At 38.0% G+C, this 27,813-nt stretch overlaps 1 protein-coding gene across 2 annotated transcripts in view; it reads left to right on the top strand.

Annotated features, from left to right (window-relative positions):
• Positions 1-27,813, top strand: part of Col19a1 (collagen type XIX alpha 1 chain) — a 324,630-nt gene that overhangs the window by 22,802 nt on the left and 274,015 nt on the right. For both annotated transcript variants that reach the window (XM_060369802.1, XM_060369801.1), the window contains exons 3-6: positions 3,954-4,019; positions 5,256-5,355; positions 26,925-27,048; positions 27,469-27,744. In XM_060369802.1, coding sequence (XP_060225785.1) covers positions 3,954-4,019; positions 5,256-5,355; positions 26,925-27,048; positions 27,469-27,744 — 566 coding nt within the window. The remainder of the gene's footprint in view (positions 1-3,953; positions 4,020-5,255; positions 5,356-26,924; positions 27,049-27,468; positions 27,745-27,813) is intronic.

Genomic DNA, 27,813 nt, shown 5'->3' with positions numbered 1-27,813 from the left:
CATTTTTTTGTACTCTTCCATTGCTTAGATACGTGGCCTATTTCTCTGGGGTGACTTATTTTTCAGATGGCCAGTGATCAGAGATTTAGAAGATGTTTCTTTAAAGGCAGTTGAGATAAAGTCATGAGGTAGGCAAAGTTGAGCTAGCTGATTTCCTTTTTGTTTCCTCTGGCTCCTTTCAAGATCCACCCAGCCCTATAGATGGCTCAGGTTTTTCAAGTCATGTAAAAAGGAAATTTGACAAGCAACCATTAACATTAACGCTGTAGCATGCTTTTACTAAAGCAACTGTATTTGCTTTTGAAAAACTGTTGAGTTCTGCAAGCAGTGCCTCTTTCTAAGAAAGATGACATTCATCAGTCTGAAATACTCCAGCGAGCCTCTGAGGGACAGAGTTTCTGTACTTGGTCTTGTCTACCTGTGACAATATTTGAGTCTTATGCATAAGTCTAAAGGGACATTAATATTTAAATGTGCATGTATGCTTGTATATTTGTATTTGAATAAATTAACATATCCAACTTGTGTTAGTTACTTCTACTGTTTTATATTAAAATGTATATGTCAATATTTAAATTGGTTAGTCTAGGCATTGACACTGCTTTGTCCTTTTGTGCAATGAATTAATAAGTCTTCATAAATTTATCTTCTTGCCCCTTAAATTTTAAAACACTTAGCTTTAATTTGTTTTGTTCAGCTGTTCACAACAAAGCTTAAAGGCTGGAAATGGCATTAAAGTTTCATAAACTGAATACTTTGAGTGGAGAAATATATAAATATTGCTGGAAATGTTACATTCAATTTATTTCAAAGCACTGTGTTTATTTCGTTGACATCAACATCTATTTGCTAGGAAGAATTTAAATGAGATTTACAGTTTCCTAATGAAAACAGGCCACACACCTCCCTCTCCAAAGCCTCACAGCAGGGACACCCTTCTGCTGCCCACAAGTTTGTCCTGCCAGTCACGCACGGAATCTTTTCTATATGTGCATATGGCGTGGCGAAGGCAATCCTCCTCTTACCATTTATTGCCGTGAAGACATTCACAGCCAATATACATTTTATTGGAATTTATTGCTTTTTAATTTAAATGTTGTACTTGCGTGTAGATTAAAATATTTTCTCAAGAGAGCTACTGTTTTTCTCCTTGTGTTGAGATTTTCCTTATATTATCTAAAGTCAGTAAATGTTAAAAGTACAACACAGTGGATTTTTACTTGTCTATGTGTACATTCATATAATTATCACCCAAATAAGATCATGCAATACAGCTAGGATTCTAGAAGATTCCTGTGTACCCACTATGAGGTGACATCCCTCCATTGGCAATCACTCCTCTGACACAGATTGGTTGTATAATCTCACAGAAATGGAGTAGGTTGTATTTATTTAGGGGAAATGGCACTTCCCACTTATTTTACCTCTAAGATCCAAACAGATGCATGTATCAAGTCAAATCTTCTTCTTCTTCTTCTTCTTTTTTTTATGGCTATCCAGTTTTGTTGTTTGTTTGTCTGTTTGTTTATAGTGCAGTATGTCCCCTTGTCCATGAACTTTTAGGTTTGTAATTCTATGAGTAATGATAGCATGGACATTCTTATCCATAAAGGTCCTTTGCATTCATGTTTTGCTTTCATGTCTCTTGGATCAATGAGTTTCTCTTACTTAAAGTTTCATGCATCATTACCTTCAGTAAATATTGTCAAACACTTTTATTTTTTTAAAGTGGCCACACCATTCGCCACCGCCAATGCAATGTAGAAGAGCTGGAAACATTACCATTTGTCACATCCTCATCACTTGGAAATACAGTTCTTTAATTTTAGTCATTTAATGCAATCTTAGTAATTTACTCTACATCTCTATTTACTCTTCATCTATGAACAAAGTGGAACAACTCTGAATATGAGGGTTGGCAGTTTGGATATTCTGTTTTGTGAAATGCTAAAAAGTGTTTTGAGCATACTTGAAATATATACTCTTTCACATTTTGCTCATTTGTGGGGGCTCAGGGTTTCTTCTGGAGACAGTACTTAATTGGGTATTTTCTTCAATATGTGATTTGCTTCCTCTCTTTAAGATATATTTGGTACAAGTACCTCTGATCTTTTGATTAACAAGTGTTTTAACTTTAATGAAGCCCCAGTTTTCAATATGTTTTGTTTTTTTTTTTTTTTGTCATTAATGCTTTGTCTATTTCAAAGGAAAAAAAAAAAAAACCTTTTCAGGCCAAGTGGTGACGCACGCCTTTAATCCCAGCACTTGGGAGGCAGAGGCAGGCGGATCTCTGAGTTTTAGGGCAGGCTACTCTACAAAGCAAGTTCTAGGACAGCCAAGGGTACACAGGGACACCTTGTCTCAACCCGCCCCCCCACCCCACAAAGAAACCTTTCCTTCTCCAAGTTCACAAAGCTTTACAGATTACCGAACCTGCTTTATTAAAAAAGTTTTACTTTTCACGTTTATAATTTATTCCAATTTCTGCATGTAGTGTAAAAATCAAGATTCAGTATTTTCTGTGTTAGTATCTAATACCGGACTCCACTAATCAAAAGGAGCCTCCATTTCCCACTGACTTGCTGTGGTCTTTTTTTGCAGTAAATGAAGCTATATGTAGAAGGGTCTGCATTTGGACCTCCCACTCTGCTTGATTGATCTGTCTTTCTATATGTACATCAATGCCATGTCAAAACAACTCCTGAATCTCTTCATTTGTCTCCAAGTTATTGCTCAGCTTTGCCCTTAGCTATTTTTGTTTCTTTGTTCTGCCACTTTAACTAGAGAATAAGCTTGTCAGTTTTTAAACACACACACACACACACACACACACACACACACTGATATATTGGAATTGCTATTTTAATTGTCATTCAGAAAGAATATGTTATTTGATTTTTACTTGTAAAATATGTGCTAGCTCTACTTAGGCCTTGATACCCTCCAAGTTAAATACGCTGATTGCTTGTCACCAACTCTAGGTCTGAGGTATGTTTGTCAAACGAAAGGCCAAGGCATTCATTAATTATCTGGAAACCCAGAGGTTTCACTTTCAGCCAAGCACATGCTCAGTTTGGTTATATGCTGTTTATTTTCTGTCTATACTATAAAATTTATATCATGAAACTCACACAAGTTTATATGTGGAAAATTGAGTTTATGACTGAATCATGTAAAAAAGTTTAATATACTTAAAGAACATAGTTGATACTGTTGTACAGTTGTGGCATGATTTAGGTGGCAGTTCTGCCTGTACTATTTCATTTGTAGGTTATAATCTGAATTAGGTTTACAGAAATTAGTTCAAAGACTAATGTATGCACTTACATCGCTACACTTCTATGATGTGGTTTTATTGAACATATAAATTCACTGTGTAGAGATTATCCCTTTGAAGGATATTGAGAGACTTGTAAAGTGTTAAGTTCCTCGATTTTTATCATAAAAAGGTCTTTGCTCTCTAATTTTATTTAGTTTGTTTCTAGACATGTTACCTTCTGTAATAAAAGTTTAGGATCACCTGATAACAAAATCTGAATAAAGTTATGATATAAAAGTTATGATAAAATACAGAGGCATGTCACTTGTTTAACTGTCAGTGTACACGTTTGATCGGAGAGTTTAATGAAGCTGTGAATGTTAGCTGATTCCTATTGTCAAATATACAGAAACATATTGATGTCTGAGTAATGGTGACTGCGTTAGCCAGCACCAATGTGTTTCCCTCATAGGCCAGGCGATGTTCTAAATATTTTATATGAGCAAGCACTAAATCTTCACAGACATAGGACAGGACAGGGGCTGTCTCCACCTTATAGAAATGTAATAAATGGTTCAGTTTGTTTTTGTTTTCACTTTTATCTTGTTTATGATCGTATGCTAGTATTCAACTTTATTTGGGAAAAATGTATGATGGAAAATTAAGTTCAATTGACTCACGCTTTTTAAAATAGAAACAACCTGCCCCATGCTGAGGATGGAGGGATATCAAGAAGACGGAAACAAACTCGGAGTTTCAGGTACGCATTACGATTCTTTGCTAAGTAGCGCTTTGTGCAAAATTGTCGCCAGACACACCGTAGCCTGAACTTCTTTGTTATCAGAACGTTTTCTACTTTTCTCTTAGTATGGTATGCAGTTAACCCATTGTCCTAGGGTGGTCCCTCAGGCAGCTCACTGACCCTGCCCAAATGAGATGGAAGGGAAATGCTGCAGGGAAAATACTGACAGCAGAGTTCTATACTGTTTAATCTCAGGGGAACAACACCTTACCTTCCTTGGTCAAGAACAAAAGCTGTGTAAAATCGCAGACTTTGTGCCTTCTGTTGCAATTTGACAAAGAGAAAAGAAAATTTATGAGATATTCTAGCATCCAGATGTAGTCATGATTTCCACAAAATTTTGGTGTAGCATTGTTTTACTGTTTTTCTATTTTCTTTTGTTATTAATATTGTCTTTGCTGACTTTGTTGTGGTTACTTTGTTTGTTTGTTTGCTTGTTTTTTTTTTTACAAGATCATCGCAGGCTGGCCTCAAACTCAGTATCCTCTTGCTTCAGCCTTAAAAGCATACTCTAGGCATGTGCTACCAAAGCCAGCCAACATTCCTATTTTCCTTCTTCTCCCCTCCTCACCTTTCTTTCCATATTCTTTCTGTTTTTCTCCAGTGCTCTCACATATACAAGATGATATCACGTATATTGCATTTGGATTCTAAGCACTTCCCCACATTCATATAATTCTCCTGAAGTATGGTTTTGTAAGAGGCTGTTTAGATTTTAAATCAATGACTATTTTTATTCTGTCTAATTTTCTGCTTATACTTTAGAGATGTTACAATGAACTTTGGTAATAATTCCCATAGGTCAATTCCTAGACTAAAGCAAAGTGATATTTCATTCCTTTGAAACATCTGTGAGGAGCAAACACGGAGATGTGCTCTTGCAATCTCAGCATGGGAAAGGCTGATGTAGGAGGCTTTCTTTACATTCAAACCAGGCAAAGCAAAAAAGAACTATATTTATAAACTGTTATTTAGAAAGATAGCTAAACCTTCTGCATGAGAAGAAAGATTTATTCTCCCGTACCCTAAAAGAAAAATGAGAAAAAAGAAATGGAGCATCGTTGTTGATTTCAAACCGGAGGATATTATTTTTCAATCAATCAACCTGTGTGTATGGATAACAAGAAATCCTGTTTAAAAATCAATGTGTCTTTGAGTTTATTGCTGGGTTTAATAACATGTCACATTTTACAGGCTTTGATCTGGCAGAGAGCTTTGCTCTGAGGCATGCGTTTTGCGAAGGTGATAAAACCTGTTTCAAATTGGGAGGAGCACTTCTTAACAGAGACACTGTGTGAGTAAACTAATTTGTTTTCTTTTCACTGTAATGATACTACAAAATTATCTTTTAAGGATATCCCAAATTATTGCTCAAAAATATAAAAGCTCAGTAGTGTACCCCGATGCTGTAACAAATACATGACGTATATTTGTTATTGATAAAACTCTGCAATCGAATCCTTTACGATTGAGTCTTTAGAAAACTAAATACAATTTTGGGGAAAATCTTATTAGCATTTAAGGTAAACATAGCTGATATCATATTTTAAAATGTGAACTTTGAAACATAAGGCTCAATGTACATTCAGAAACAAAAGACTGGTACTTGTATATGCTATGTTTTGTGATGAATTAAAATAACCATTTAGCTTCACTTGCTTTTTTTATATATATATATAGAATAGAGCTTGAAGTGGGCAGGTTTTTTGTTTTTGTTTTTTTGGCTGTTGTTGTTATTTTTGTTTTTGTTTTTGTATTGTGTCTTGGGTCAAACTTGACCATTCCTGCATTTAAAATCACAGTTGTGGAGAAGTTCCATGGGCCCTGGGTTTAGCATGCAACATAGCTGTCTCTGTGTGAGAGTGAATATGACGTGCGTGGATGTCCTCACTCTCACCACACGTCTTTTTGTCTGTCTTCGGATTCTTTAAGGGGACTAACTTCATAACTCATTGTTCCCTTCAGAAACATTCCTTTTAAGCTTCCCGTTTTGTGATGTTTTGGGTAGCTTTAACTCAATGTCATTCTGTTCGTTCAGCGATGAGAACCCAAGATGTTAAGAAAGAGTGGAATTTGATGTTGAGGGGGAATTTAAGGGGTCGTGTGGTATCATAAGGTAGAGCTGTTTGGGTGATCTCATGAGCAGGCCCTGAGGGCAGCTCAGCAGTTCCGTGCTTGGTTACACATGGGCTGTGAAGAAGAGCGAGATTCATGGTATAGCAAGCATGCACTCATGGGTGTGAGCATGTGGTGCGTGTTCAGGAGCATGCACGTGTGTTTGGAGGAGGGAAAGAGATCAACTACTAGTAGATAACATTTATTAAAATTAGGAAAGGCAATACATTCTATCCAATATTTAACTGCATTCCTTTTCTTTTTCTTTTTCCTGTTGATTTAAATTGCAAAAAGTTTGGCAATGTGGGCAAGGAACTGATTGGCGCGAGTCATTTTAAATTCACTGAACTTACACGAAAGTAGATTGGGCTGATTTTTAAAAAGTATTCCCACTATTAGGAGATGCTTTTTTCCCCTTTGCATCCACAGTAGTATGAGTGTTAGGCGTGAACCGAAATTTGTTTTCCAACCTTTGGCTCTAAATCATTCCCCAGCCTCTGGACAGTCAGTGAAAGTGAATTTTCGAGCTCTGCTAGAGCATAACCCTGGGTTCCTCTAGACAGGAAACTGGAGGGTGTCTGGTTAAGCTGACTACCAAGTGTCAAGTCATTTGGCTCCTCTCCACTTACATTTCACTCACTGAGCCAAGTATGCTAGGATGCTTCTCTTGCATGATGCCATTTTGATTTTTCAATGGGCCTGGAGTAAAGTTGCAGCTATTTATACATTTGTAAATAAGCCGCCCTGCAGAGTCAGCATGGGAAAAGGCAGATGCTATTTTATGTGGAAAATGAAAATGCTTTCTGTGCCTGAACTTGCTTTTATTGTTCTGGCATGGTCCAGTTGACATTCATGAGGGGAGAAGCCTCATGGATGTGGGGATCAGGAACCTATCTGAGTAGACTCAGTATCCTCAGCCTGACTTCAAGTGAGATACCCAAAGTATGCCCAGGAAAGGGTTTTCAAGATATCTATACTTATATCTAACTATCTATACGTATATTCCTGTACACTTAGAGGTATATTGGCTCAGGAGTGTCTGGAAAACCTAGTGTGTTTTTCTTGATTTGAAACTCCTGACCATCTCTTCCCTACTTCCTGAGCTAATGACACTTTAAAAGATTCTGGGTGACAGACTCTCTAGCTGTCTGAATTAACTTTTCAGAGTAAGTTTTTTTTCTCTCTCTTAGGGTTCTTAGCCTCATTAATAAAAGAATTTAACAATGGACTCAAATGGAATCTTGAGGACAATTTTATTAGAGGTTAAAAGAAAAAAACCCTCAGGACAGGCAAGCCATAAATCTCTTTATCTTCCCAGAGAAGCAGAGTGGGAAAGAGAGAGAAAAGAAAGGCATGTTTTGTTTGTTTGTTTGTTTGTCTGTTTTTTGAGTGAGCCTGGAGGTTAGACATGCAGTAAACAAATAGGCACATGGCAAGCAGTAATGGAGCCCAAAGTGTCAGGGAAAGCTTGCTTAGCTGACAGGATAAATGGCTTTTTCATATGGGCTTTTCTACAAATTCAAGTTTTTAATATTATAATCAGCACTGCAAAATACAAAATATGGGAGAGTAACCTTTAATCTGTATGTTGGATTATTCCCAAATGACTGAATTTTAGAAATGAAACCATCTTTATGGAACTTGATAGAAAATACTCTGTTCCATCATCTTCATATCCTTGTGTACTTGTATTCTCTGAAGTCTTTTAGCGTTAGGGCATATGGTTTCAAATCCATACGTGTTGTTTTTAAAAGTAAAACTCACCAAATTACAAATAGGAACTAGAGCATTTTATAGCTATCATAGGCGTCCCTAAATGGTTTTTTTCAGCTAAAGGATGAATGAGAAGCAGCCCTGGTAAGTCCCTGAAATTCATGTAACCAAAGCTTATTTCAGTCAACAAACACTGAGCTTCCTTATGACTCAGCACTGAACAGTGTTCCAGGCGTCCACTGCTAAGGGATCTGAGTCTGTCTTAACTTCCCGGAACTCTTCATGTCTGGATACAGAATACAAGAAAAGTTTACATTTCCCTAAAACTTTCGTAGCTCTGTCCATTTTATACAAATGACATTATTTTATTTTTTTGCAATTGAAAAGACTCCATTGTATCACATTTTCTTCATCTATTCACCTGCTGACAGACAGGCAGGCTGATTCCTCTTAGTTATTACAGCAAACGTAAATGTTTATGTAAATGTAAATATTCCGTTAAGTGGCACATCCCAGACTGTAAAGACAAACATCACATATTTCTCTCCCCTGTGCATGTATGAGAATATGGTATGATATAATATATAATCATTAAGCCATATATAATTATGAAATTAAAAAGGGGGCTATGAGAGGGGGAACATAGGGAGAGGAAAATAAAACAGAAGGTCGTAGAGTACATGTGACGTGTAAAAGAAGAGAATGGACTGAGGAAGGAGACTTGCAGGAAGGCGCCAGGAGGATGGAGGAGGGAAAGGAAGATGAGGATCAACAGGAATAAAGTCTGTATGAAAATGCCATAATGAAAGTCATAACTTTATATGTAGGAAAGGAAGAAACAGCAACTAAGGACAGACAGCTCAGCTATTAAGAACATTGTTGCTCTTGTGAACAATTGGGTTCCCAGAACTCACATCTGGTGGCTTACAACACCCTGTAAGTCCAGTTCCAGGAGGACCCAACACTTCTGGCCTCTTAGGGTATATGCCCCTACATGCACATACCCCTGACACATAGTAATAGTTAAAAATAGATAAACCTTTTTTTAAAACCAGCATATGATAATAAATAACAACAACAAATAATAACAACAACAACAACAAATAAAAGCTTTGCTTTCCCTTTGTACTGGACCAAGAAGAATCTGAAAACTTCTGTCTTCCAGGGTGCAGCATGATTAAAGCTATGAAGCCCACCCCCTCTGTCATTGAGGCTGAACGTTAAGCACCAGGCGTATAAGGGCCAATTTTCATTCCTTCCCTCATATGGGCTGGTTTTCTACCCAGTGTTTCATGTTTTTTCGCTCTCACTTGGGTACTCTCCAAGTACTCAGAAACAGCTAAATTCTGAGGCACGAAGCTATGCTCAGCACTCTGACACAAGCTTCTAATTCCTGAGCGGTTTTGAAGGATCACTTTGCAGTTACATTAAGCTATGGGGAGTGACTCCGTGTCCCCTGGGCCTTCCTTTGGACATTCTTTTGTTTTGGGATAGAAAGCTTCCTATATAGGGGGCATGTGACTTAGCTAAAACCCTGTCCAGCTGTTTTATGAGACTGACTGGCTGTTACACATGACTCTTCATGTCATGATGACACTTCCTTAATCGTCATCTGGAATGCCAAAAATGTGAGGTGAGTCACTGCGCAGGCATTCCAGAATGAAATGTAGCCACGGGCTTGGGGAGACTGAATTCTTTAAGTGAAGCTATTTAACAAAATTAGTACCAGATCTGACAAAAATTTAAAGGTAACCCTTGTAGAGGGTTTAAATAATAGAGGGGAGTTATTTAAATAAATCACTTAATTTAAATAAATTAAGTAGTTATAAGGAATTATCTCAGATTTCTTTAGGAAATTCGTGGATTTTCTTTTTATCAACAACAAGTTACTCAATATAAAAATGACCAAAAAGTAAGAGGGATGCAGTATCCTCTCGCATGTTTGGGAAAACTTCCTGTTTCTTTTCCTCCAAATCTACTTTATAATTAGTTGAATACAAATTAACAAGCAGAGATTAAGCAAGATACATGGAGCAATATAACAGAACCTGACAATCTAGTTTCAGTATTTTTCAAGTTCATCCTTAAGTCTCTCCATCATAGGGCTCACAAGAAAATCAAGCAATACAGGAATACTTCAACTGAGTGTCATATTAACTACCTGCAACATGATTTCTTCTCTCATGCAAATTTGAAGAACCTTCAAGAAACTTTTGTGTGTAAAAGAACTGTTTGTCAAATACTCAGCCCAATGAAAAAGAACATTTCTGATTTGTCCCGTGGGGAGTTCTTTTGCTCATCATTTTTTAAGTACAATGTTGTTGAATGAAGGAATAAATGGCCTTGAGAACACAAGGAAATACAAACGCAGGCTAAGCGGACACAACATTATATCTTTGCTAGACGGTCTACCTCTGATATGTCAGAAGCGCAGACATTTAGGAGTATTCTCATATGAATTGCAAGAAAAAGTAAAAGAGAAGTCCCTTTGAGATCACAACCATGAAGTCACGTGGCTATATAAGTCCTACTTTACGGGCGTGCAAAACATGAAACATTCAATTTCTAGTCAATCACCTCGCATGGCTTAGGAAGGCTTCATGTTTTCATTATCGAACTCAGGTTAGTTGGATATCCTTCCTTCAGATTTCACATATTGGTACTAATTTGGAAGGGTGAACTGCACCAGTAATTAATCAATGTATAGATATACATTGATATCGCCTTAACAGAAGGTTTCCTTGAACCCAGAGATGAATTATCCTATTTGTTCAGAAACTTCTTAAGTGTTTTATCTGTTTGTGAGTGCGAGTAGACAAAGCACTTAGAAACCTTAAGTATTTTATTTCACAAGAGTTGTAAATGAAGACACTGTGAAGAGATTTATCTACATATTATTAACATATCTTCAGTATACCGGTAAAGTAAGAAGTCTTCATTATCTCCTTCAGAGCACACCCTTAGATATTAAGCCCAGCAACAATTAAAATGCAAGTAAACGCAAGTGAGACTAGGGTTCCTTTACAAACTTACCTCTTTCTAGGTTCAAGGAGAAAGGCTGTCCTTCATTTTCCAAAGAAAGCAGTGGTTTCTCCTCCACGTGCCATAGTGCAGATAAGAATGCTAGCTTAGAAAACACAGCTCTCCTTGTTCCACAGCAGAGGGAAGGAAAGCAACGGAAAACCAGCCTTGTCTCCCTAGCAGACAGCGATGGCCTCAACTGTTCAGAGGAAAACAGAGGCCCCGGGTAGGTAGGGTATGACTTTTGGATGAGAGAAAAGGAAAAATAAAAGGGAAAAGAAAGGGCAGGAAGGAAGAGGATGGGAGTGAGAAGAAATGATGGGGCAGTATCACGATGTCTGTCAACTTGACATTACGTCTTGCGAAGAGGGACTCTCAGCTGATGGGGCATTTTTAAACTACGCAAAGAAAACAGGCTCTTTCCTTTCTTTTTTTTAAAATTTATTTATTTTTATATTAATTCACTTTGTATCCCAGCTGTAGCCTCCTCCCTTGTCCCCTCCCATTCCTATCCTTCCTCTCTCTTCTCCTCCCATGCCCCTCCCCAGGCCACTGATAGGGGATGTCCTCTTCCTCTTCCCTCTGACAATTAGCCTATCAGGTCTCATCAGGACTGGCTGTATTGTCTTCCTCTGTGGCCTGGTAGGGCTGATCCCCATCAGGGGGAGGTGATCAAAGAGCCAGTCACTGAGTTCATGTCAGAGACAGTCCCTGTTCCCCTTACTAGGGTTCCCACTTGGACATTGAGCTGCCCTGGGCTACACCTGTGCAGGGGTTCTAGGTTATCTCCATGAATGGTCCTTGGTTGGAGTATCAGTCTCAGAAAAGACTGCTATGCCCAGATTTTTGGGTTCTATTGCTCTCCTTGTGGACTTCCTGTCCCATCCAGGTCTTTCTATCTCCCCTTTCTTTCATAGGATTCCTTGCACTCTGCCCAAAGTTTGGCTATGAGTTTCAACATCTGCCTCGATACCCTGCAGGGTAGAGCCTTTCAGAGGCCCTCTGTGGTAGGCTCCTGTCCTGTTTCCTGTTTTCTCCCTCTTCCAATGTCTGTCCCATTTGCCTTTTTGAGTGAGTATTGATAATCTTACCCTGGGTCCTCCTTGTTTAGTTTGTTTAGGTGTACAGATTTTATTATGTTTATCTTATATTATATTAGTCATCAGGGAAATGCAAATCAAAACAACCCTGAGATTTCACCTTATACCCATTAGAATGGCTAAGATTAAGAACTCAAGTAACAATACATGCTGGAGAGGATGTAGAGAAAGGGGAACCCTCATCCATTGCTGGTGGGAATGTAAACTTGTACAACCACTTTCGAAAGCAATCTGTGCTTTCTCAGAAAATTAGGAATAGTGCTACCTCAAGATCCAGCTACACCACTCCGAGACATATATTCAAAGTATGTTTAAGTATATAAGGACATTTGCTCAACCATGTTCGTAGCAGCTCTTTTTGTAATAGCCAGAATCTGGAAACAACCGAGATGTCCCTCAACTGAGGAATGGATACAGAAATTGTGTTACATTTACACATTGGAATACTACTAAGCAATTAAAAACAAGGAAATCATGGAATTTGAAGGCAAATGGTGGAAACTAGAAAAGATCATCCTGAGTGAGGTATCCCAGAAGCAGAAAGACACACATGGTCTATACTCATAAGTGGATATTAGGCACTTTCCTTTCTGCCACCACCAACCATGTCATCCAGACTGAAGACCCAGAAACTCTAGATGCCACGTATCGGCAAGCACCGCAAACACCCAGGGTTCCACGGGAATGCTGGAGGATGCCTCACCACAGGTCAACTTCAACAAACACTATCCAGGTTACTCCGGAAAAGTTGGTATGAGGTGCTACCACTTAAAGAGGAACCAGAGCCTCTGCTCAATTGCCAGCCTGGATAAATTGTGCTCACTGTCAGTGAGCAGACATTGGTCAATGCTACAAAAAGCAGGACTGGAGTTGCTCCCAGTAAGATCTGGCTACTACAAGTTCTGGGGCAGGGCAAGCTCCCTAAGCAGCCTGTCATCTTGAAGGCCAAATTCTTCAGCAGAAGAGCAAAAGAGAAGATTTAAGGGTGTTGGAGGTGCCTGTGTTCTGGTGGCTTAAAGCTAACATTTTTAAAAAGAAAGAAAGAAAGAAAGAAAGAAAGAAAGAAAGAAAGAAAGAAAGAAAGAAAGAAAGGCAGAGGGAGGGAGGGAGGGAGGGAGGGAGGGAGGGAGGGAGGGAGGGAGGGAGGGAGGAAAGAGAAAGGCGCATGAGCACATTTTTCATTCATCTTTAATCTTATTAGAGTCATAACAATTCTGTGAAGATTTAATTAATGATTAATTGACCTAAGGTTTTGGCAAATGTATAGTTTTTATAATGCTCACAGATTTTCAAACAGATAAGAATAACCTTGAATTTATGAATCAATTTCTTTACATGCTCTTGGTGTGTATGTTTGTGTGTATGTGCATGCCACTGCATGTAACGTGGAGTCATAGGATCACTTGTGTCACTTGGCTCTCTCATTCCACCGAGTGGCTCCCAGAAGTGAATTAGGTCCTCAGGTGTGGCTACAAGCCCCTTACCCTCTTACCTACCTCTCTGGTCTACATTTATGAATTAATTGAAAAATTGATGGTATCCATTTATGATCTCTTATTACAAAAGATCTTATATACATTTACAGAAACTATACAGGCTTTTTGTATGGTGGTAGAAGCCTATTTTTATACAATAACACTACAATCACAAAACAGGCTTACAGTTACTCTTGGAAGCTATCAAATTGTGAGATAAAAAATCACAATCTCAATGATAAACTTTGAAATTTATGTCGACCAAGAATTCTATTCTGACCTTCAGTTTTCAGGTACCAAAGTTACCCTGTGGTTTGTGATTGAGAGTTGTGTCTATATGCATGGGCACGCACGCGCGCACGCGCGCACACACACACACACACACACACACACACACACACACACACACACTTTGGAAGGGTGTGGCAGGAATCCAATGCCTCTGATTCTCCTGGGCACTGAGGCAGCCTTCTCTATCCACATAGCCTCACAGAGTTCTTAGTAAATATAGTTCTACTGACTCCTGGTTCTCCCTCCACGGGGCTCAGAAGTTAGAGATACAAATACCAGCAATTCTTTCAATTGCCCTCATGCTGCCTTGATCTTTTTGGCACACACACGCTTAATAAGTACGTAAAATTATCTGTGCTTCGGAGGGCTATAGAGAAAAGTGCTTTATGATATTGTGTCACTATTACATTCAACTCTGATGCCAGTGAAGAAAAAGAAATTCTAACACGGTATTGCTTGGGATCCTCAATTGTTCATGAATACTCACGGTGAATTGAAAGCTGAATAAAGGCACCATCCATGCTTTCAAGGTATTTCTGTCTCACAAGACAGAGAGGCCAACAATTAGCTAGGATGGAATGTAATGTTGTATTGTATGTGACATTCGCTCCGGGAGGCCGGATGAGGCTAGCTAGGAACAGTTTCACAGAGGATTCGAAAGGTGGAGGCTGGAGGTATGAATGTTCTGGGTGAGCTGGGGACAGTGTGAAAGGATGGCAGTTCAAGGGAGAGTCACAGTGACTCAAAGCAACTGGAAGGGTAATGAGAGGATCCTGTGTAGTGAGTGAACAAGAGGGTGAGAGTGTCTAGAGAGCCAAGGCCAGTTTGAAAGGCCATGTGTGCTGGTCTGAAGAGTTGGAACATCATTCACCTAAAAGCCCAAGATGTGGGAGCAATGGCAACCATGCTAGAAAAAAAAAATAGTAGCTGTGTTAATGTCATTGAGAAATCACAGCTTTCAGTTAGGTGTGAGACTTTCTAAATGGATCCTGAAACAAGCACCGAGATCCCAGAAGGACATTTCAGATTTCCAGGGGCCTCTTGTGGGGACTCAGTTTTACTCAGGATGTTTTGATCTTCCTCAGGTGAGAAACACCTGGCAAAACTTACTTTCCGTGGGTGGATCTGGTGGAACTCTATTTCTGAAGAGCAACTAGTTTTTTTTTGCTTTGGGTTTTGTTCGGAAGCTGGGTGGCATTTGTAGGAGGGCTTGAGTTCCACAGGAAGTCATTTGCAACACCACAATGAGCAAGTGCTTACCAGAAAAGGCGAGAAATTATTAGAGCATCACCCAAGCGTTGTTTCCCCACTAACAAGCTATGTCTCAATCCTCTTAGCAAACACGAAAAGGCTAAGATTTCAGACTCTCTGTGGCTCTGAAATCAAACATTGTCCCCAGGCCTGAGGGAAGGCATTTAGACAGACGCTCCAGCCCAGCTAACCAAATTGCCTGTAAGTGGACAGGTGATGTTGAATGTCAGCTGGGAAAGAAATGACTTACTATAAACTCCAGGCATCTCTCACTTCACTCTCAGGAAATGTAACTTGTATCATATTTCTCTTCCTGGAAGATGTTCAGCGAAGCAGAGGCCTCAGTGATACTGGTAAATACGGAAGTTCTTTATAAACCCTACCTCACACTTATTCAGAATGGAAGAATTAATTTGGAAGCCTGCTCTTAATATTTAAAAATAGATTTTTTTCCATGTGGCCATTCATTTTAAAAGGAAAAATAAATAAACAAATGTCAGTCTTGTTAAATGTGATATGGAAACTTGCTTTAGCTCTACTGAAATAGCACTTTTTAAAAGGCAGCTTTACCTTTAGTTTCTAGGCTATGAAAGTGGTTGAAGAATTAATGTTGGGACTACTGTAATTGACAATTAAGCCTTTTGAATATGTCGCTGTTTGGATATAAATTACACTTGATTTGGGGAACATAATTTATAAAGTGAAATTTTTCTAGAAAAAGCTATGGCCCCTTTCTTGACGTTCATGAGCACTGAAAATTTGAAAATGTGCAAATCTTCGCTCTTTTTTTCTATTTTTGTCCTTGCCCCGCATGCTTTATGTTAGCGAGGAAATAGGCATAAAGGAAATTGCAGCTACGTTTATTTTCCTTACTAATCTCCTGCTTTGTGGTTTGGTTTTATTCTTTCCTCTGTCTGTGAATGAGACAGAGATGCTATTTGCCTCACTGCAGTCTATGATTCCCTTAGGAATACAGAAAAAGACATCTGCTTGACCTTTCTATCCAACAAAATGTGTTAATGTACCAAGAATATAAATGTCTGGCTTTTCACCATGCTCTTTATTTTTCCCATCAGAAAACCATCAAAGCTTGTGATGGAGAATAAATCAATCTGCCATGTACTTCCTTCTTTCCATAAAACAACTATGTCGATAAACATTTGTGTGTATTTTAGAATAATGAGTGGTTTTCAATGTTATTCTTCCTGAATTTGCCACTTCTGATGCTTACCACCTGGAAAGGAGGTGAAAAGTGAAGTCTGTCCCCTTGAGATAGTCCCAAATAGTTGGTCATTAGTTAGCCAGCCAGCAATGCCCTCCAATTTGTTTAGTTGAAACCTTCCATCCTTGAGAGATGCCATAAGTCAACTTTGTGGTAGGTAGCGATGCCAGACCCTGGTTTGGGAATTCAGTGGGTGACTTTGGCGAATGAGTGGATGGATGGACACTGATCTGCATACAGGGCAGTGAGTCAGGATCCGTGCAAAGGGCTCTCCCCTCAGTCATTACTCAAAACTGTCAGATGTATGATCATTGCTTTCACATCTTAAAGAGTCACTCGTCAACTCCATCTGCTCTGGCAACCCCACAGATCCAGTGTGTGCTTGGTGGATTTTCAAGGGAGAGAGAAAATGGCCAAACTATTCTCCAGAGAGAGAAAGTGGCCTTCCTAATGAATGGTGGACCTGCCTCAAAGTGGCTTCTCTGTTGTTGGTAGGAGTGCAACAGTTCCTGGTTGGGAAGGACAACTGTCCTTAAAAAAACTAAGCCACCAATCCTTTGGATTGTTATCTAGCTAATGCCACCTTGGATGTGATCACTAAAACCTACAGCTGGGACACAGAGTTAACAAAATGTAACTAATAAGAAACAAAACAAAACAAAACAAAACCTACAGCTGCTTGACCCTCGACCTCTTGACTGTGTTCACCAAGTCTCCTTAGCAGGAACTCATTATTTTATGAAAACCCAAACCAAGTTTCTATTCAGAGGACCCAGGCTCCAGCCATTGCTACCACATAAAGAAGGGTTTTTATGTGAGAAAATAAAGTTTTGTTTCTTTAAGAAAATAATTATTCTTTTTTTTTTTTTTAGGTTTCCATACTATTAGTTTTCTTCCTAGGATGTTACAATCCCAACCTATTAATTTTTTTCTATAAGACACTTCTCATCAAAACTCTTCTATACTATTTGTTTTATTATATAGCCATGATATATACATATATATGCATATACATATATATATTTACTGCCCTTGAGATTTTTCACTCCTCTTTGAAAACTGAGTTACTATTTTGCTTGTCTAAAATAAACAAATAATCTCTAAGGTGTATAAGGGAAATATTTCCGATTTTACATTCTTCAGCATGTATCTTTCCTAGAACCCAACAGATTGTAATTAACCTATTTTAATGATATTACTGTGCATTTTGTGATACTTCCTGGTCTGTGCTCAGATAACAGTAAGGGAAGGAACTGTAATTATCAACCCCTCAGGGATACCGGGCACCTAGGACGTACAAATGTCACAGTGAATATTTTCCTTGGAGACCAAATATGATTTGTTGTTGTTGCTAATATCGCTGTGTGATTGTAAACATTGAAAGGAAACTTCCTTAAATTCTGTAAAATTAGTATTTTATATTAATTTATACGTCCCCCAATGCTCAGTAAAAAAAATAGAGACTTCTTTTTCTCCATCAGAATCTGAAAAGATTACTTTTAGGTCAGGTCAATAATGACGAAGAGAATCTCATTTGTAACTAAGAGGATGCAAGCAACTTGATATCCTGGAAAAAAAAAAAACTGATCTTGAAATAGAAAGTCATGAGTTCAAGTCCTATCGTGATCTCTCCCTGGCAGAGAGATGGAAGGGTAGTCACTTGATTTATCACTTAGGAACTGAGACAGTTTATATAAATTACTGTCAGGATTTTCTTTAAAAGTACAGTATATATGGTATGTTTTCATAGTTCATATGTTTCATAGTTCACATGACTGAAGCATTTAAAAGAATGGAGGAATGCTACTGAATAACATTTTTGTTGAAATATTCTTGGAACAATTGTTAATGTTTTCTCTATGGTGGGCTTAAATCACTGTAGGGATTTTACATTTCTCTTTGGAAGTGACCATCAAATGGGTGTGTCTTGGATTTTGTTTGTTGGTTTGTTTCTTAGTTTTTAAAGAACCTTCAGGATCACCTGTTACTTAATTGTTCCTTCTGCTATTTTCCTGTTGAATAGAATGTGTTGCAGTTTCCAAAGGTTAAACAAGTAAACATAGATATGCTCATTCAGCTCATGGGACAGCATTGCAGGCATTGTGAGTTTCTGCAAATGGCTAGGTCACTGTCCCATTGGTGTTTTTAACAAAAACAAGATGGCTACAACTTTTTTTTTCTTCATGGAAATCATTTTACAGAAGTGGGAAACAGGCAATACATGTGTAAAACAGTGAATTATTTGAAACCCAGAAGACTGTGAAGAAACTAGGACAAGGTGATGTGTTGCTGACTGGAACCAGGATGACTTCTTAGAGGATGTGACATTTGAACTTACACATGAATGATGATGAGTGTAAATGAAAAGTCCAAGAAGACAGCCCCATAAAATGGCACAGAAGATAACAAAGGCCGAAGGCCTCAATGACCACAGTGTACTCAAAGAATCAAAATCCAGGATATTTAGCTGATGATAGCAGCCACACAGAATCTGGTGTAACAGACAATTTGTCAGAGGCAAGGCCGTGTCAGCTTTAGTGCTGGCACCAGGAATGTGTACTTTACTCTGCAAACTTGAACACGTTTGTTCTAAAGGTTTTAAGTAGCCGAGGCGCCTGGTCTGATTTTTAAAGTTTATTATTCTATTTACTATGTGCAATCCAGACTGAAAAAGCATGAAAGCGGAACATACAATCATGAGATTCCTATGGAGTGATGGTGACCACTTGGACTCAGGCCAGCATAGTGCAGATGGAGAGGAGTAGATAGAATTGAGGTCTGTTTTGGTAGTGGAAGGAATAAGACTTGCCAATGGATAGGGTTGATCATGAAGGAAGGGCAAGACTTAAGCTGACTTCCAGGGATCTGACCAGAGCACCTAGACAAATGCCTATTTCTCTATTGGGTTATAGAATGTTGATAGAGGAATGTGGTTGGCTACAAAAGCAAGAAGTTGAACAAAAGGATGCTTTTGACCTTTAAGTAGAGATACCCAGTAGGAACATAGGCATTTGAGTCCAGACAAGGATGACAAGGGCTCTCTCTCTCTCTCTCTCTCTCTCTCTCTCTCTCTCTCTCTCTGTCCTCCCCACTTCCATGCCCCTCTTTCACACTCCCCTCCATACTTCAAGGTAAGATTTTGAGTGCTCAGATCTTGTAATGGTGCTCTCATTTTGGTCTGGCTAACTCAAGGGTGTTTTAGACTCCGATTTTGTTCTTCCCTCTGTGTTCTGTACTAGTATTTCTTTCCTTTGTAATAATTCCTGCAGACCTGAGCTCCATGCTTTCCAAAGTGAGACCTGAGTATTAGATAACCTGGTAGCAACATGTGACTGGTTTTCAAGGATTAGTGTTGAGTAAGTTCTAGTGTTAACAGAGCTCGCGTTTTATAAACACAAGAATTATCCAGGGAGGAAGAGCAGCCTAGCAGTTGATAGTAGATGTTTCGGCTTTCAGTGAAAGCACTGAATAATTAGACAGTGCTAGCATTCCCCAACCCTTTTTGACCTTGTACCATAGATTTAAATGACTTTGGATATACAATTCTATTTCACAGTAATTAAAGGTACACAGAGTGATCAAAACCATCCTTCATGTTTGGCCAAGAGATCTCCTACAGTACACAAACTATCTGAACTTTATTATCTTATTTGTGTTTCCTAATGACTTTAAATAAATTTTGCCTAGCAAGAAATCTCATTAATCAGGAAGGAAAAGAAACCACTTAGAGAACATAGTTAATGTAAAATTTGGATAAATATAGTCTATTTTAAAGTTCTGAACAGTGAATTATTTCATGAATACTTAAAAATGACATTTTAAATGCCGTTTCATATGTCTTACTGTTTTGTCATTTTAAGTATGTGGAGAAAATATTCACTCGGGTTTATTTTCATTTAAAGGATTTTTTCCCCACCTTTTCTGATGCATAGTGTTTTCTCCCATGTAAAGTGGAAATTACAAACTTTAGTGACTTGTTTTTGCCTACTATAATAAATAAATAAATTGCTTCTCAAGTTGCATATCAGTACATGTGACGTTTTGGAGGATTAGGAAGAGGTGAGAGTGTAGTTTGCATTATCTCTCTATATTCTAGATCTCTGAAAACAGTTAATTTACTGGTCATTTTAAGGGTTGGTGCTATTTTTTTTTTTTCCAGATAGAAATAATTGTTTTTTGTTTGTTTGTTTTTGTTTGGTTTGTACTTTGTTTTGTGTTTTTGTTTTTTTTTTTTCAAGATAGGGCTTCTCTGTATAGCCCTGGCTGTCCTGTAACTCACTCTGTAAACCAGGCTGGCCTGGAACCACACTCAGCTCAGTTGTGGTTTTTAAATGATCATTAATAGGAGTCACACTCTTTGGAAAAATATAGAACATATAAACCAAATATAGAACATATAAAGAGAAAAATGAAATCTTTCTCCATTTTGACACCCAAAGGGAAACATTGTAATACTCAGATTTTTAGAAGATGTATCGTTGGCCAGGCTCAATACCCCCCAGTTAACAAGTTCTCAGGCATGAGGTTATTTTCTGCTCTCACTGGAGGCCGTGCTTAGTCATGTAACTTCTCCCCAGCAGCTTCACACCATTTCCTTTCTCTGTGTGATTATTGGGGGCTTCTGTACAGAGAGCAGATGAAAACTAAAGAATGTTGCAACACTGAAATAAATGACAAGTTCAGCGTCATTCAGGGCATGTAAATCATGAGACTTGGGAGATACTGTGGATTCCACCTCCATTAACCGTGCTCTGAGCAGCCAGCACAAATGGGACGCTGTGGAAGCTGTTTTCCTTGGCTCCTCTGGATAATTCAGAATAGCTTTAATTTCACTTTCTAGGACCATTAGTCATTTAAGTGACTGATTTTCTATTGATTGTTGTTAATTGGGTATGCTTGCATCCTCACCTGTCCGTAAATACTTAGGTAACACAAATAGATGTGAAGAAAATAGACATAGGAAATACATCTTGGATTAAATTCAAAGTTCCTTTGAGCCCTCACGTGTAGGTTAATATTAATGCATGTGAGTAAAATTTATATTGGTGGTATTGAACTGGAAGCAATGAATATACAATAGGGCGAAGGCAGAAGACATTCCATTGATAATTTATGGCATAGTCTATATGTATATTCATTTTAGTAAAGCTTAACAATATTTTTCTTAATGGGAATATCACTGAATAAGCAGCGGATAGAATTTCTTATAGGAAATTACACTCCATTCAAAAACATTCAGGCTGGATATCTTGGACATAGCAAGCTGTCATTATATTTCTCTGGTAACACACAAGTAATCCAATATGGCTCCTTTTATAATAGAAACTTTGGCAAGGTCCAGAGAAATTATTCTGTGTCACATCAAGTGTTTGTGTCTGTGTCCCATAAGCAAGAAGCCAAGTTGGTAGGAGAAGATATTGATTGTTTTTAGCATTTTATTTTTAAAATACAGAATTTGTTTTCTGTAAAACTTACATTCTTTGCAAGCAAAAAAAATCAAACATTTGTTTTTGTCCTTGAAAACTGAATATAAACTTATGAAAGGGAAATATGATAATTATAGAGATCTTCAGGCACTAGGACTGCACACTAGAGATATTCCTTCATATTTTGAGTGTGTAATTACTACAGATTAATTATGCTGTCTAGCCAGTTTTGTCACAAGAGAAACTTCAAGATACAAAAACATTTTAAACCTTAAAATTAGATTGTAAATTACCGAAAAGAATCATGCTGAACGTTCATTATGAAGTATTAAAGTTTCATGCTGAAATTAATCACACCTTTACCTATTTCGTTACTCAATCACTTATTTCTTTAACAGAAAGTCATCAGGTGGCATGTTGAAATGCTGATTGACTTTGTGGCAAATATAATAAATTCCGTCTGATAATAAATTGTGGTGAATATAATAGACACTATGTATTTATCCAGGACCCTCTGAGTAGACCCCTGGAGCAGAGCTGGGATTTTATAGGGAGTCCCAGGGACCCCCTCTTCCTTGTCCTCCCCTCCCCCGCACCAGTATTACAAATTCAAGACATTTTCCTTGGCTTTAATGTGGGTATTGGGATTGAACTCATATCCCCTGTGTGTGTTCCAAACAAATAACTTACTGAGCTATCTGTCTTGCTCTTCTTATTTTTAATCTCTTTTATTTTCTTTTTATGTTTAAAATCCGTAGGTGTAACTACATATGTATGAACATCTATCAATAATTATAAATCAATGTTGATAGGTATATAAAGGAGCATTCTGTATGAAGAAAACAAAATACAAGGAAGAAGAAATGGTTATATAGGAGAAAAGTACACACATATATACATACATAATTGAAATTAAATTGTCATTAATCTAAATCACAGTGCTGTAAATCTATAATGTTAGGTGTAATACTTAGAGCAGTCAGTAAGAAAGCAACACAATCAATATATTTTTTTAAGAGGAGTATCACTGTAGTATAAATATTTAACACAAGTAATGGAAGAATTAAAGAAAACACAAAATAAGTGGAAAACAGCATCTGATAAGTGTAAATCCTATCTTAGTGATAATTATATTAACTGTAAATATTTATAAATGCAAATAATTATCAAATGGATTTAAAAACATAATACATCTATCTCCCATCAAAACAGACATACTTTATATATGTTAAAATTTTAGTAAAAGAATTCATTAAAAGTAAAACAAACAGTATGCCACTCAATCTAACTTAAAATATTGCTTTAACAGCTATACAAATGTCAGAATGGTTATTTTTACAATTTATCATTTTCATAATCTTAAAACATCTAAAGGAGATAGCAATAATCATTATATATGCACCCAACAACAAAACTCTAAAATCCACAAACACTAGCAAAGTTGAAGAGAGAAACATATAATTCAATAAAATTTTTGAAAAACTTCAGTATCACATATAAACATTAAAGGACCATTAGAAAGAGAATTCTCAAGGAATGGAAAACTTGATGCCTACGAGATAACTTGGTATATTCCTTCCTGAAGTAGGAAAATACATGTGCTTCTCAATTGGGCACAGGGCCCTGTCCAGAACAGGCTGTAAAACACGTTTTGAAAATTCAACTGTTTCATATACATATTAAGTATGTTTCCCAATCATAGTAGACTCAGAGTAGAAAGCAGCAAAAGAGCTCCAATGTAAAAACATGTACATGTTAAATACCATAAAGTTAACCCATAAGTCAAACATGCTAAGATTCATGAATAGAAAACACAATTTTTTCAAAATTTTTGCTACAGATAACTCAATGCTTATCTGATCATATTTAGCACTGCTATGCTAGGAATGATGGGAAAAGCATAGGAAATGTAGCCAGACTTTGAGATCTTGATGGGAATGAGATTTAATAACAGTCTAGAGAAAAAGAGACAAACAGACATCCAGAGCACAGAAGCAATAAAGGCAAGCTCTTTTTACCCTCACCAAGCCCCCCCCCCCTTTCCCCATCCTCTCGGTATTTGTTATGAAAGCAAAGCTGGCAGGAGACTATGAGATCCGGACCATGTTCTCCTTGAACATAACCACAAACTTCACGGGAGGAGAGCCAACATCTGGCTCATAGAATCCACGGTATTTTTAAATGTGGCTTTAGTGAATGGAAGTAAAGATGGAGGTGTCACCAATGAAGAGGTGAGAACTGGGGAGTATTAGAGAAGTGAGTCAAGGAACAATTTTATTAAGCCCCTGTGTCTTGGTGAAGATAGAAAGTAGGAGTCCCAGAAGTATAAAGTATCACCAATGCCTTGAGATATAGAGTTGGCATTGATCTAGGGTCTGCAAATCAGAGGCAAGATATTTTTTTAATTAATTAATTAAAATTTTTAAATTTAGGAATGTTTTTTAATTTTAATTTTTTATATTAATTGCAATTTATTCACTTTGTATCTGAGCTGTAACCCCCTCCCTCATTTCCTCCCAATCTCACCCACCCTCCCTCATCTCCTCCCATGCCCTTCTCCAAGTCCACTGATAGGGGAGGTCCTCCTCCCCTTCCATTTGACTCTAGCTTATCCAGGACTGGCTGTATTGTCTTCCTCTGTGACCTGGTAGGGCTGCTCCCCCATCAGGGTGAGGTGATCAAAGAGCCAGCCACTGAGCTCATGTCAGAGACAGTCCCAGTTCCTCTTACTAGGAACCCACTTGGACACTGAGCTGCCATGGGCTACATCTGAGCAGGGGTTCAATGTTATATCCATGCATGGTCCTTGGTTGGAGTATCAGTCTCAGAAAAGACCCCTGTGCCCAGATTTTTGGGTTCTATTGCTCTCCTTGTAGAGTTCCTATCCCATCCAGGTCTTTCTATCTCCCCCTTCTTTCATAGGATTCTTTGCACTCTGCCCAAAGTTTGGCTATGAGTCTCAGCATCTGCTTTAATACCCTGCTGGGTAGTCTTTCAGAGGCCCTCTGTGGTAGGCTCCTGTCTTGTTCCTTGTTTTCACTCTCTTCCAATGTCTATCCCATTTGCCTTTCTGAAAGACGGTTGAACATCTAAAGCAGGGTCTTCCTTCTTGCTTAGCTTCCTTAGGTGTACATATTTTAGTATGTTTATACTATATGATATATCTAATATCTACTTATAAGTGAATAAATACCATGTGTGTATTTCTGCTTCTGGAATATTGCATTCAGGAGTATCTTTTCTAGATCCCACCATTTGCCTGCAAATTTCACGATTTCCTTTTTTTTTTTATTGCTGAGTAGTATTCCATTGTGTAAATGTAACACAATTTCTGTACCCATTCCTCAGTGGAGGGGCATCTGGGTTGTTTTCAGATTCTGGCTATTATGAATAAAACTGCTATAAACATGGTTGAGCAAATGTCCTTGTTGTATACGTTAAGCATCTTTTGGATATATGCCTAGGAGTGGTGTAGCTGGATTTTGAGGAAGCACTATTCCTAATTTTCTGAGAAAGCACCAAATTGCTTTCCAAAGTGGTTGTGTAAGTTTACATTCCCACCAGCAGTGGAAGAGGGTTCCCTTTTCTCTACATCCTCTCCAGTATGTGTTGTCACTTGAGTTTTTTATCTTAGCCATTCTGATGGGTGTAAGGTGAAATATCAGGTTCGTTTTTATTTGTATCTCTCTGATGGCTAAGGACGTTGAATATTTCTTTAAGTGTTTCTTTGTCATTCGATATTCCTCTATAGATAATTCTATGTTTAGCTTTGTACCCCATTTTTTTAATTTAATTTTTAATTGGATTACTTGATTTGTTGCTTTTTAATTTCTTGAGTTCTTTATATATTCTGCATATTAGTCCTCTGTCAGATGTATGGTTGGTGAAAATTCTTTCCCAGTCTGTAGGCTGTAGTTTTGTTCTGATAAAGGCAAGGTATTTTGAGACATCTCTCAATATGTCCTCATGGCTATGGTCCTTCTAACTGATCATGTGATAATCTCCAACAGCTATTGTCTTGCTTTGGCTATTAATAAGAATTTTAAACTAACTTTGTTTTCCATATTAGGTTTTTCCATTCGTATTATGTTGTTCTGATTTTAGCCATCCTAACATTTCCTTATTTTGAAGGAATTTATGTCACTTCTCTACATTCTCAGAACAGTTCTGTACTTTCAACTGACTTAAAGAGCAGCAACGGCTGGCTATGGACCTTTTTGTTATCTTTTAAAGTTTTACGGTGTTGTACATCGCATGAGAAACCAGCTGACGATTGTGTAGTTCTGAGTTTACTAACTGCTGGTCACCGCACTGGCATTGTTCAGCTTCTCTGTTATTGGTCTTGGCAGTATTTATGAGAAGTGTGAGGAACTGCCAAAATTTAAAAGTAAACTTTTTAGGTTGAACTGTAGACTCTTGGCTTCTTTGGAAAAATTAGATGATCTGGCAACACTGAGTCTATGATCCCATATGGTACCAGCTGCCTGGTACTAAATAACAGGCTGTCCCTGGAGATGGACTGGGCTCGGTTGCCTACAGTCCTCACATGTGTCTCCTACACAAGGACCAGCGTCACCATTATTATCTCACTGCCCTGTTCTTCATGTAGAAGTATAAAAGGGATATGAGGAAGTGGATATATTTTGATATGTACAGCTATATCAAAATGGGGAAAGGCAAGATCGGGGGCCATGTTTTAAATCTGAAAACTGCCAAGCTCAGTTGATTTATTGATTTGCTTACATTTATTATCTACTCCGTGTAGGCACTGCTGGCTGTAGTTGCTAAGGACAAATAGGTGAGGGTGTTAGACATTAGTGTCCTATTTGTCCTTAGCAACTACTTTTCTCTACTAATACCTATCAAGAAAGACCACTTTCATTTTTGATAAATCACTTCTGTTGGTCTGAATGCAGTGAATTCTGAGACTCTTCTGTGTTAGAACACCCCTCTGAATAAGAGAAAAACATAGTACTATAGCCCTACCCACTTGTTCACATATCCCAATCTTTGACAACACCACATCAGATGGTTACAAGAAGGGAGGGAATGAGAATAAAAATTACATAGTAAATGCTGACATGGCTGCTTCCATATGTCTAACAACTGAAAAAAAAAATGAGTAATAAGTTATAAACTCATTGAGAGTAGCTGTGGCTGAGCAATTGTATTCCACAGAGCTTCATTTTGAATTTCTTCCCTGGCCACTTTCAGTCTTCCCTCAATAGTTATTTGTTTTCTTCCCATAGTAAGATATTTCCCAAAGGCCTTCCTGAGGAGTACTCTGTAGCAGTCGTGTTTCGGGTTCGAAGAAGCACCAAAAAGGAACGGTGGTTTCTATGGCAGATTTTAAACCAGGAGAATATGCCACAGGTAAGATAACAATTCATTTGATTAGGTCAGGTGGATCTCTGTTCTGTGTACCCAAGTCCGGAAACAGATGTATCAACCATATGTTATGTTGTTTAGAGGAATCATCAGTAGAGAAACGTAAGCATTGTAAGTAGCCTTGATAAAAGATCAGTGATGTCAAAATCTTCTGGATGAGAGGTTCTTTGGTAAAGAAGCTGATTACCCAGGATGCTTCATGCTAACATACTTTCACCAAGGTACCTGCTCTTTTTAATCTTTTTAATATAGCAAGGCACAGGCACTGTCTCACGTTTAGCCAGTTCTTCAGTTATGGCATTGTACACATGCAGCCTTCATTTGAGTACTTTACTAATTTTGAACTCGAGTTTTCAAGCCAGACAAAGACATTCTGTGCATTTGTCTTATTTTTTTTTTCTTCAGATTTCTGTAGTGATCGATGGCACAAAGAAGGTGATAGAATTTATGTTCCGAGGTGCTGAGGGAGATCTGTTGAACTACGTTTTTAAGAATCGAGAACTCCGCCCTCTCTTTGATCGTCAATGGCATAAACTTGGCATTGCTGTGCAGTACCAAGTCCTATCTCTTTATATGGATTGCAACTTAATTGCCAGTCGGCACACAGAAGAAAAGGACTCTGTGGATTTTCACGGAAGAACGGTGATTGCGGCACGAGCTTCTGATGGCAAGCCTGTGGATGTAAGTTATGTCACTAATTTCAACGGGGATCTTCCAGCATTCCTAAGAAAAAGCAAAATATGTTGTTAA

This window comes from Meriones unguiculatus, chromosome 16 (genome assembly GCF_030254825.1).
Source record: "Meriones unguiculatus strain TT.TT164.6M chromosome 16, Bangor_MerUng_6.1, whole genome shotgun sequence".
NCBI lineage: Eukaryota > Metazoa > Chordata > Mammalia > Rodentia > Muridae > Meriones > Meriones unguiculatus.
Note: the sequence above shows the minus strand (reverse complement) of the source record. Positions and strands in the feature narration are given on the sequence as shown.